Source organism: Drosophila persimilis, unplaced genomic scaffold, assembly GCF_003286085.1.
Source record: "Drosophila persimilis strain 14011-0111.01,24,50 unplaced genomic scaffold, DperRS2 tig00000124-arrow-pilon, whole genome shotgun sequence".
Classification (NCBI taxonomy): domain Eukaryota; kingdom Metazoa; phylum Arthropoda; class Insecta; order Diptera; family Drosophilidae; genus Drosophila; species Drosophila persimilis.
In genome coordinates, this window is record NW_020825294.1 from 11886165 (window position 1) to 11899044 (window position 12880).

At 40.3% G+C, this 12880-nt stretch overlaps 1 protein-coding gene across 2 annotated transcripts in view; it reads right to left on the reverse strand.

Moving 5' to 3' along the window:
* Positions 1–12880, reverse strand: part of LOC6598082 (neuronal acetylcholine receptor subunit alpha-7) — a 57001-nt gene continuing 44121 nt past the window's right edge. For both annotated transcript variants that reach the window (XM_002023218.2, XM_026987755.1), the window contains 7 exons: positions 9354–9548; positions 8236–8322; positions 6298–6407; positions 1106–1257; positions 730–852; positions 465–603; positions 1–153 (listed from right to left, as the gene is read on the reverse strand). In XM_002023218.2, coding sequence (XP_002023254.2) covers positions 1–153; positions 465–603; positions 730–852; positions 1106–1257; positions 6298–6407; positions 8236–8322; positions 9354–9548 — 959 coding nt within the window. The remainder of the gene's footprint in view (positions 154–464; positions 604–729; positions 853–1105; positions 1258–6297; positions 6408–8235; positions 8323–9353; positions 9549–12880) is intronic.

Sequence of the window (12880 nt, forward strand, 5' to 3'; positions counted from 1 at the left end):
CTACGAGACAATAATATGTGGTGCTGATAGTAGTACAGCTATTGTGGCTAATATTGTGAACATTGTGAATATGATAAGGCACAGTCTGTCAACGACCATAGCTGCAAATTTCCAATCATTGGCAATGTCATTTGACTCGTCATCTTTACGTAGCTGTGTTTGGTTTGTGGTTTTTGTGGATTTTGTTTCATGGTGGGGTTGGTATAAGTATTCGTAATCGTATTCGTATTCAGAGAGAGAGAGAGAGAGAGAGAGTGTGTGTTGAATTGGAGAGAAAAGAAGAGGCAAAACTATTAACTTTCATCTGTAACAATGATGGGGAGTGATAGATGCAATGGATGTTCGTTGCAGTCTGGGTCTGGAGCATGCATTTGTGAATAAGATACTTTGAATCCAATAACAAATAGGGATAGTTTCCCAAGATATTCCACCCTATGGTCACGAATAATTCTCAGCCAACTTACCTGATCAGTTATAAAGCGAATTTCCTTTAAGATTAAACCTAATTCATATTCTGTTGATGATTTGATGCACGTGTGATGACTGACCGCATCTGGCATTCGAGTGCTGCCAATTGGCCCAATGCTCCCATCGTCGCCTTGTCTGCAAATTGGCACAAGGCCAGAAACATGGGACGTGAGTTGGTTATTCCACTTAGCCGAATGCTGACCCAGGGGCCAGAGCAGCAAAGTATTATGCTTATGGTACGAGTATGTTTGGATTCATTACCCATAAACCGTGCGATAGAAGGCTGGGTTGTGTGGCAGTGTTCCGCCTGGCGTCATGGGGCGACAATTGTGGCGAAAATCATCATCGATGTCCAGAACATTGGCCAGCAGCGATTTCGAGGAGCTTCGTTCGGGGAAGGAGGACAAACAATTTGGTAAGTACACTCTATAGGTCTATAAATATTTTGCCCTGTTCTTGCTTTCGCTTTTGGTTTCGCTGTACGCTTGGCAAGTTTATCCAGAGCCTACTTTAGTTGGGTTCATATGTGCATTCGATACATTCGTACACTGAATGCCCCTTAAAGATTGCCGAGGAATATGCTGCGACTATCAGACGAAAGAAAAAGCAAGAACAGCATAAAACTATTGCTAAATACCGCTCTTTCAGCTCGACATCGGAGAGTATCTGATGCTTGCGCTCAGACGACGTGTCCGAGCAGGGCGTGGTCGGGAACTCCAGGATCAGTGGTCGTCCCGGGCGACTCATTCGTAGTATCCAAGGCAACCAGCATAAAAATACGATGCGTATCTAACGGCAGGTGGCAGGTGGAAATTGAAACGTTTAGTGGAACGAGCCCAACGATAACCCCACTCAAAATTATTATTATATTCATATATAGGTTCCAATTGCGTGTGTTACTCGTACAGTTCGTGTTGGGAGGATGATGATGGCTTGTGTCTCTGGTCGAGAGTGCGGTGTGTGTGGCTCAACCCGGCACGCCACGATTTATGGCTACTTTGCATGAACAGACTCACACGCCCACGCCCACACCCACACTCACACAAACACACCCGCAGACAGATGGCCACAAGTATGATTTATATTTGATTTGATTACAACTAAAGCAACAAAGTTGTGGAGTCGATTATTTGGAGAGCAACATGTTGGTGTTCTGTTCCCCATTTCGGGTGCGGTTCCCATGTGTTCTCATGCAGGATGTTTGTATGGCTGTATGTATGGCTAGTGATTTGTTATTACACTTAAATATAGTAATATTTCTTTGTATGTATGTGTGTGTCGGCGAGTGTGCCCAGTGCCAGTGCACGTGGGAGACTGGCAAGGTGGGGGCTCGCTGTTCGCAAAGTTCTCTGCTTATTTATAGCTATGATGCATGCAAAAATCATGATTTACAACACAAACACAGATATGTGGATACACAGATATTAAACACGAAACACAAGCGCACAGATACAACACAAGCAATAATGGTGGCAACAACTACACACATACTTCCGAGAGAATCCCCTAGTTCCAAATCAGAGGCGATTGAAGTGAGCCGTTGAGCTTTAAAGACATTCACACCGAAATCGGGTTCCGATTTAAATTACACTTTCTAATCGTGTCTAATTTTTGATTGTCCATACACTCACACTTTTCGAATATACTTATTATTTATAAATAATCAATGCCTACAATGCATGTCCCACTAGCTTCCTGAAGATTGAGATTACAGCCAGATGGCTGTAGTAATTGTGAAAATGTGATTCTATAGCTATGAGTTTACATCTTTTGAAACTGGGCCTTAGTCTGCCTATACGCAGACCTTCATGGCTACATCGAAGATAGATCATTTATACTCTTTTTTTGGGTGAACTCCGGGCTTAACTATTCATAATCATATTTATAAGATACTCAATTATTGTTTCCTTTCGGCAAAGTTGGATCAAAGGCAAGTTCAGAAACGACACCCCAGTTCCCTTTCCAATCACATTGAACATCCATTGCCTCCCCCTCTGGTTGGCTGGTGGCATGGTTGAAGTGAATTCAAATACCGCGCGAAAAAGCCACAGAAACAAGAACCGAATCGATAGTCGCGACATGCATTGTGCCTCGCCAGATCTCATGCACAGTACCCGCTCTTCTGTCGCTCTGTCGCTCTGTCCCCTTGTCGCTGTCTCCTTAACAATATTAGAGTTGAGCTGCTGAAATACCCTCGCTTTCAGCTGACAACCTCTCTTGCACTTTACCCGATACTGATACTGCTCCTGCTAGTCCCTGTGTCCTGCCCTATCGTTTCCTTGTTGGCGATTTTTCTTTTTTGGCTAACAAACGAGAAGCTTACATGGAAATGCGCTTCAGGACGTGGCATGCAAACTAAATGCAAAGTTAACCATTGCAATGGAGCAACTGGCATTTGCCATATCCATATCAATACGTGCTCGTACGTACCTATATAAGGACGTATATAACGCCCACTCCAGCCAACCAACCCCTCTGCTCTACCATCTTTTCTTTTTGTGCAAATTTTGTGCAAATTGATTTGTTGTTATCACACAAAAACGGAGCCAATTCAAGTGCCAGGAGACAGGCGACAGGCGACAGGCAACAGACGACAGGCGAAGAGCTCGAGGAGCAGAAGAAGTTGCGGGCCAAAAGGATTTTTTGTGCATGCACATTTCTAATGCACCTGCCTCGCCAATTGGCTCAATTTTCGTTCTCGTGTCAGGACAACTCACAACTGGGGCAACTGTCAAGCCCGACGCAAGCCGTACCTACCTTGTCCCTACCCATGCCCATACCCATACCCGTACCTATTCGCGTTCCACCCATCCCCTACTATTGGCTTTCGGTTACTTTGTGTGCTCGAAAATCGAGGATTTGGTTTTTCCTTCATGTGCTCCAAATTCAATTGTATGTCGAAAGGTCTGCGAGCTTGGATGGATGGAGGGACAGGGACAGGGACAAGTCCACATTCTTGCGCGAAAACCATACAAAACTTTTCATGTGAGTGACTTCTTAAAAGCCAATCGACTTCCACTGAGTTTCCCTTATTCTTTTCTCCTTCATCCTTATCTTTTCTCTCATTCCCTCTCCGGGTCTCGTCCAGCGCAACTTTTCATTATGCACTTTGTGGCAATTGCAATAATGCGCAGAAATTGCTTTCCACTTGGATGTCCTGTAACAGAATCATGATGAAAGCGCTCTGATGTTTCCCGTTATTGATATTACACTTTGCGGTAAAGGTGGAGACTCTTCCGGCGGTGGTCTTGTTTGCTATTTAATAATATTACTAGATACACTTGATTCCCTAAGTGGTTCCTTCAAGCATTTTTACTCTTTCAGAAAATTGTACAAGTTATGAAATTCGGTTCTATGAGTATTTACGATTTACTTTGTTGAGGTAATTCCTAAAATGACATTATATTCTCCCCTCAATATTTATAGCTCAACGTTGTATTTCAGACACTCCTTAACTCTCTAGTTCCCCAACAAACATCTATCTTTATAAGACCGCACTCGGGCTGCGGATACTCTTTGAGCCGCTGCCTATCCTTTTTCTCTAATTACGCAAACTATCAAAACAGTCGGCTATCCACAGCCTTACAAACCATTCGCTGCTCATTCAGGCACATACAACATCAAACAATTTTTTGTCACACAGAGGGTCTATGTACAGGAAAATAGATAATATATACAATATAAATGAACGAGTATATGTGTTGGGACGGGGTAAGAGTGAAAGACAGACGGAGGAGTGCATCATATTGCATAATATATCATTTGACTGCAGTTTCGACTTTGTCATCTGGTTCTTGTAGGTTCTTTTCACATACATACATACATATGAGTATACGAGTATATAGGTATGAGTACGAGTACGAGTGTACGAGTACAGAGATGCAGATACAAAAGAGTGTGTGCAACTGGTGAGGAGGTACGAGCAAAAAAGGGCTCAACGTGGTTAGGATTTAGGATGGGTGTAAGGTTGGAAGTACTGGGGAGTTGGGACTCGGGACTCGGGATACTTGGTTTCTTGCTGGGATTCGGGTTGTGGCTTACATACACATAAGTAGAAATTATGGGCCCAACATCAACATTACGATATTTTTCATTACATAAATTATTTTATAGTAGACACGTATAGTAGCTAGACATGTTGGATGGTTACAACATTCATTTCGTACTCTGTACATCCGTCCGTCACATTTTGCTCGGCTCGGCTCAGCTCGGCGTTCGCTTCACATCGTTTCACTGCCCTCATTGGCCTCATTGGGCTCTTTTGATTTTCGGGTCACACACACATTGACTAAAACTGAACTCAACTGACATTTTTTTTGTCTGGGATTCCACTATATTGTAGATACATTTGCGTATACTAACGAAATCAAATTGACAAAACACCAAGTTCAGCTTGCAAAAGCGCCCCTATGTAGGCATCACAACTAACACAACCGAAAAATTGCAAACAACATAAACGGGCTGTTTTGTGTATGAAACAGAAATGCTGTTAAGACAACACAACAACAACAACAATGACAACAATAAAAATTATAATGATAACAAACAGCAACATATGTATACATATTTATTTGTGCAACTATTTGCTGATTTCTTTTGCATTTAAATTCTATGTATATATTTTTATTTTTAAAAGGAGCTTCAAGAGTTTTTAACTGGTCACTGATGAGGAGTTTATTTCTTCAATTAGTTGGTGCAGAACTATTTAATATAATGATCTATAATTTATCCTCGAAACTGTAAGAATAGATGAAAAGTGTAGGTCAGGGCTGTCATAATCACAAGATGGTACTTGCTCATAAGCGAATACCGCTGATAATTACCAAAGAATCTAATCCCCAATGGGTGTCTATTCAGACCAGAAAGAAACCACAAGAATTATTAGATTACTATTGTCAAATCATCTCTTTTTGTATCATTTGATGCAAACGGACAAATATATCGATAAAAATATTAAGTAATCATTTGGTAAACGCTAGTATTGCCATTTTCTGAAACGAGTCTTAAAACTCATTCATATTTTGTATTGGCTAAAGTCTCTGGCAAGATTTTGTACCCTTCTTAAAGCCGCTTTCCGTTACGCTTCGTACCGTAAACTATTCAAATTTTAGTGGAATTCTTTCTGAAACTACACCAGTCCGTTGAAAGATACTTTTCCGTTCAGTGTGCGGTCACAAAAGCTTACTTTATTTCTTTATGGTGTTTTATTAATATTTTTAAGGTTTGGTTTTTGGGCTTTGGGCTTTTCAAGAATGGAAACAACACAAAGTAACACAGTACAACAAGTAAGTAAATAACGTGAAAAGAGGAAACACAAAAACATTTCTCTAGCTAGCACATAAATTATTTTAGCATGGCTCTCGTATAAATTTAGCACTTTTTCTCTTTTTTGGTTGAGATAAATCATATCAAAAAATGCTAATGCTATGCGACAGTGGACACGGGACCGGCAACGACAGCAACAGCGACAGTGGCAGAGGTAACGGTAGCGGTAGTGGCTATGGGATCTGGGGGATTGGGATCTGCCCATCCGCGCTCTGCTCATCCGCGCAATCCGTAGATAGCTGGAGGGAGTGCCTCGTTCCAGATGATGCAGGAGGGCAGATCTATCCCCCAACAGACAGTTGCGGTCCCGTGGCCACTGTATACTGACTGGAGCTATATCGTACGAGTATATGATGAGTGATGGTCGCTTTTGCAGTGGTTTTATTTTGATTTTCTTTTTGTTGGAGAGTTTGGAGAGTTGGTTTGGTTGTAGTTTTACTTGTACGAGTAGTTGTAGTTGTAGTTGTTTGGGATGGTTGGTGGGTTGACCTATTTGTGACTTACCCATTCGGACATTTCGTGCGTATCAGCATTTCGATGATGATAATTTAATATTAAAATCGTTGACACAACGGATGAAGCTACCATAAACATTATGCAATTGAAATATGTACCTGTTGGTTGGTTGGGCGTGTTGTCAATATATATATATATATATGTATATATATATTACGTATATATAGTATATCGTTGGGTGTGTGTTAGATAATGTACGAGTAATTGTTGTTGTGGTGCATGTGAATATTGATTTGTTTTTTTGTTTCAGATGTTGGATTGTGGTTTTTTTATGTTAGTTCGATAGTTTTGGAGCATTGTTCAGGGTAGCGCATATTTCATAGTTCGGAATCATTCATAGTGTTTGATTTTGGTATGGTTAATATTTGGCATTTGAGAGCGCACATATGTAGTTTTTTCATAGTTTTGTCAAAGGTACACAGTTTGTTTGAAAGAAAGGAAAAAAGGCAAGAGATATATACAAAAATTTAGTTAGTACATTAAATGCAAGAATTTTTGTCTGTTAACTTCTGAGTTTCTCAATTCTTTTAACGACATAACAAATGAATTGGCATTAAAGAAAAATAAGTATAGGTTTATGCTCTTTTCTTTAACATACACACACACTTAGGTAACTTTAGTCGGAATACTTTAGAAAAATATTAGGTAGGTATACATAGCAGTTAGACACCGAAATCGTACGCCAAGAACGGAATTAGATATATTTTTAAAAATATAAATTTAATATTAAAGTTTTGAAACCTTTTTTAGAGATAGAGGTCGAATTTGAAAATTTAATAAATTTTTTCATAGGTTGTCTTCGGATTTATTGATTCATTGGTCATATGGTGGGGTTGTTCCTTGCTCTAATCTTCAAATCTTGTTTTAATTAAAATTAATATAAAGATATACAATAAGCTATTCGCTCAACGAATCCCTATAGTAAGCCAAACGGATTATTATTTTTTAAATTGTAATCGTAACTCATATACGAAATCTCTAGGCAGACTGGAATATGGTGTAACACAAGTTGAATAATTTATTTTTAATGAGATAAGAACACATTGTGTCAGACGCAGAGCCAAAAGACAGATAATTCAAACTGCTATTGAATCGGGAACAACCCAACTATACTTTAATTTGTATTTTTTATAGATTTCTTGAAAACCGAAACAAAGTATATTTATAGCGTGCAGGAAACTCGTCAAATGTGTGTGCATTATTCAAACCAGTTCATATTTTCTGTATATATATATATGTATATATAAGTACTGATCATTTTTGGGCTGTTAAAGCTAATATATATACGGGTATATGTATTTATACGTTATTAGCACATATTTAAATCTTGATAGCAACATTTAAATGCCCTTTTGTTATTTTAAGTCTGTTTTCTTTTTCAACGAATTTTAGAAACTATTCTCTTGGTTTTTTTGGCATCAGTTTGATTTCCTTAAGGACCCCAAAGTCATCGATAGAGTATACCATTTGACTTTTGAGCCAAAGGAAACGTTTTGAAACGAGTCATGGCGACTGATGCTTGGAGTGGAATCGGATTTCACAGGATTGTTTAATTGTGTGTCAAAGTTTTAATATTATAAAATCATCGGATTTTACTTGGACTTTAAAATCATTTTAGAAATGCATGGATATATGTAATGAATATGCAACTGCAATAACTTTAGAGGATTATATGTATATATATTTACTATATATACTGTATACATATGTATACGTGTATGTAGTTATGTAACGATATAATGTATATGGATTGAATAAGGAAAGAAAACACTTCCAAAAGAAGAACACACAAACTCAAACCAAAGGTAAAAAACATCGATAATATGATTTACTGTTACGTTTACATTTACATTTACATTTAAATTTGCATTTGCATTTACAAGAAGCATTACCATCGACTAGTTTCGGTAAACAAAATGGTCTTACCTAACAGAGGCACCGCGTCGGATGTGGCCGGCATTGTCTCGGCAACCATATTGAGAAACACGGTCAGCGAGAGCAGGATGGTAACACCTAGATATCGGATGAGGAAGACGATTAAGTGACGCATGCTCTTATTTCATATAGCACGGGTGTCTGGTGTGATATTTGATGTCGGACTTTTTCAATTATTTGTTCATTAACAGTCGGTCTTTGCTTTGGTGTCTGTCCGTTCCTTGTCACCTGGTAATCTACGGCCCTCTAAAGGTATTCCTGTATCCATTTTCCCTGTTTCCAACAGTAGATTTGCTCATACTTCTGGCTAATACAGCCAGAAGCTTTACTCTCACTTGTGTAACCCTCCCCTTGATCCAGAACACTGCCACTAGGTATCTTTAAGTAGTTTTAGGTACTTTCCGACACCCACTTGCTACCCATCTATTTCTGTTTTGAGCACTCAACTTTGGCTGAAGTAAAAGTCCTCAACTTTCGTCGAGTCCCTACTGATTTTCTGCCCCACTAATGCTCTGCCCCTGTCCCGACCAATCGACAGCACATTTGAGGCGAGTGCTTAACAGCCAGCCGGAACATTCCTTACGCCCGGCTCGTTGAACACTTTTTACTACTCAGCTCAGTCATAGCAACATTAAAAGTTCAATAGTTTGTTTGCCAACGCTGGCAAGGATCTGGGCTGGGTTCTGCTGGGACTAGGATTGGGACTGCGACTGCGACTGTGCCGTCATCGTCATCGTCATCTTCAGCGACATCAACAACAGGAAGGGGAGCGATGGCAATAGCGAGTAATGCGCCGTGTCAGTCAGTCAGTCGGCGGGTGAGTGGCTCGCTTCGGTTCTCAGTGGGCTCTCGTCGAGCGCTCATCAACAGCATTATGGAGGGCATCTAATTTTAAATTCGCCCGCGCTGCCGACGAGTCTGTCATTATTTAAAAAGTACTTGGCAAATACTTTTGAAGCGGCTCTCGAGCTGTTTGCATGTGTGGGCGGTCGCGGTTCCTCTTCTCCAGTACGTATATTCATAAGTATTTATGTTGCCTAAGTGGTTTCAAATTAATGTACCTCCTCCACTGTCCCAGTCCCCCCCCTAACTATAACACTAGAACTTACCCAGCGATAATTTTTCACCCGAATCCGGTGGCAGAGTGAATCCCAGCAGAGCCATTGAAGCAATCAGCACACAGGGTATAATCAGATTGAAGAAGTAGTAGAGCGTTCTTCGGCGGATGATGATGGCGAAGGTTATATCTATATACGGTTCCGGGCAGCAGTTGTAATAGATCTCGTTACGCTTGCCTGGAACACCTACGGTGGTTCAATTGTACAAAGGGCATTACTACAAGATATATTCGTGGTGGGAAGGCATCTCTGTTTCTTTGTTTCGTTTCCTACGAAACGTACGAGTATACGTATACGAGTATGTATCTGTGGCAGCTTTTACTTAGGACTTGATCTGAGCATTTGTTTCGAGCATTTCTTGGCATAATACAAGTTAAATAGAAGTACGAATACGATTATGATAGGAGAGTAAGCATTGGATAAGAGTTACGATAGCGTTCTTGGGCATAGAGCAGAGCAGAGCAAAGACTAGAGTTGCTGGTAAGTGTAATTAGATTAGAGGTAATCTTGCCATTTAAAGTTTAAAGTCTGTGTACATAATTTGCAATATTCTTTAAAATATACAAATGTATATGCGATATGTGGGCTATGACATGGCAAGGATTAGGGAGTGATACTCCAGTATGGAGGGTGGAATGTAAAATGAGAAATGTGTTGTGCATGCCGTGGAGTGGGAGTGGGAACGGGAGTGGGTGTAGTTGAGTGTAAACTTAGTTTCGGAAAGAGTTTTATTTGTCTAGGCAACTAATTGTAAGTAAAGTTAAGTAAGAGCAGAGCAGAGCAGAGCCGAGCAATTTACTATGGGGAAAAGTTTTTATGCACTTTGCTTCAAATGTAAATACGAGAAAAGTTATGTGGAGATGGGAAATTTCGTTGCGGGTTATATATGTATATAAGCGGAGAAAGTAAGTAGAGAGTAGAGTGGTGTAAACGGGGTTTGATTTCATGATTGTAAATCTTAAGTTTACTTTCGGGCTGTACCCTTTCAACGGTTGCTAGATGCTAATAGATACTCAATGTGTTGATTGGTATGATACAGAAACTAAAGCTCTCCTTGATCTTCCATGAACAACTGAGGTATTGAATGCGATAAAGTATGTACATAATTCCCCAAGCCAGAGTCGGGGAATAGGGTTTTTTGTGTCTAATAATTTATAAAGTCTTAGAAAATGTCTTGTCCCATTTTCTCTGATCGATTCTAAGGCACATTCATCCAGATATGCAGAGCCCTTTCTGATGGAATCTACAAGCTGTGAATTGCTGTTCTGCCCTCATCTTTTTGCAAACATATTCGCAGTAAAAACATTTGGCAGAAAGCCTGATCCATATGCCGTCTATGGCTGGCCCAATGCCTCAAACTTCAGACTAAATTATCTGCCCAACTTACTCCAAGATTACCAAAGGGATTACAAGAGCGGCGAGCAAATCGCCTTGGTCGAGTATTTAAAAATGACCCAGCTACCATTCTGCTTTGGGACCCGACCACAGTCCCTGCACCGCCCATATCGGGAGCACTTTTCCGACACAAAATAATTTGCATAAACTGGCTAGGGAAGGGCAAGGTAGAGGGAAATCGGCCGCAAGTGCGCACGGAAAACAATGGCGGAGAGGAAAGAGAGCCCGCGGAAAAACTTTGGGAAACTCCCGAAATATTACGCACAAAGTAAAAAACAAAAACCAAAACGAAATCAAGAAAAAAAACGGAAAGCAACTGAAATGAAAGGAGAGCACAATAAAAGCAGTCGACAAACGAAAATAAAATTTGTTGCACAAACTTTTCTTTTGCAGTTTTGTGGCTAGTGTGGAGCGGAAAACTTTTCGGCTATACGGAGTGTCTGTATTTGTGGTAGCGCTAATTTATAGTGCACATATACATATATACACATATATATATATACATACATATGTATATGTGTGTGTGTGTGTGTGTGTATGAGTGGGAGAAAATGCAGACGTATTTGTCCTTTAATTTCTTAATTGGTTCTGGTGCGTGGCTTCTGCAGAGGACTAAAGACCAAAGCTCTTTTTCATTTTCCCCACCGCCACCGCCCCCAGGGTAGCAGTTTTCGCTGACTGGGAAAACGCTTACGGATCGAGGGCGTGGCTAGACTTTCTGCCAGCTCAGCATTCTATGCGGAAAAGTGCAATTTAAACTCTGTCTGTGAGTGGTAGCGTGCTGGTGTGGGTGTGGGTGTGGGGGGTTCAGAGTTCGTATTTAATTTAAATTTCTTTCATTCTGTGCTTCTGTAATTTGTGTTTCTCTTGTGTTTCCAGAAAGTCCAGAAAGTTTATTTATTCGCTTTGCTATTTATAATTTATAAGCCTCACTGAATGAGGAGCAGAGTATTCAATTAGATGATTAGAGAGGGATAGAGTTAGGATAGGAGATGTATCCAGAAGCATAATTTCATCAAGGACCTATCGAACCCAGGTCATCTACAGTACATACTATATATGCAAACTTCAAAAGGTTTGGGTCTACGACTGTCTCTGTATCTGCAGATAGTTGGTTTGTATTTTGGTTACGAGTATATGTAAATACATTCTATTCAGCATTCATTCGTAATCGTTGTACATGCCGTTAGCTTCGATAAAGAAAACTATAAAATAGATTCCAGGATAAAATTTTCTAAGTGGAGTGCATACACGGGCCAGGCCTTACCTCTTGATTAATTTAATGGTAATGTTAATAGCTCCTAATAATTAGCACCTGCGATTGGAGTTGCATAGTTAGGCTGTTGTGTAACGGTCTAACCTTATGCCACACCAATCAGAGCTCTTACAAAGGGCAATCGAAACGTTTACGCGGCTATTTCGGACTTTAAAAGTTAATGCGCCCAAAGATAGTTTTGTGATAGTCTAATTAAAAACAGAGTTTTTGGTTTCTTTGATGTTTTGAAAGAGTAGAGTGAGTGGGAGAACACTGGATAAGCGTGTGGGTTTTTAGTGAAGTACGAAAGTAATAGAGTATAGAGTAATGTAGTACGGGGTTAACAGGTTTACAGGTTAACAGGGTTCATGAAGTGCCCTACTTCATTCCGTATTCATTGACCTCGAATGGGATGATGGGGACTGAGAAGTGTAAGAAATACGAGTATCGAAGCAGTGATATGATAATAAACGCTCTCATCTTTAGCTGATTGAAGGTGCCCGGCAGTGCTTTCCACTGCCCCAGCACTGGTTCAATCGGCTTCCGATGAGCAGACGCAGTCGGAGTTTCGAACGGAACGAGTTCGGAACTTTAGTTCGCAGCTTGAACCCTGCTTGCAGCTTTCAGACTTTTGTGAGAGAGAGTAAGTAAGATAGAAACAGAGAGAGAGAGAGTGAGTGAGAGAAAGTTACAAGTATAGTGTGTGTGTTTTTGTGTGCGCTTTGGGTACACAAAAGTAATCGGCCGCAAGACCGTCATCTCCTCTGGAGAGATGAGATGAGAAGAGAACTGTGGTTCGTTTTGCCAACAGACAGGCGGCAAGATGAACTTTCACACACGGAGATTGGGGAGAGAGTATATGAATTAA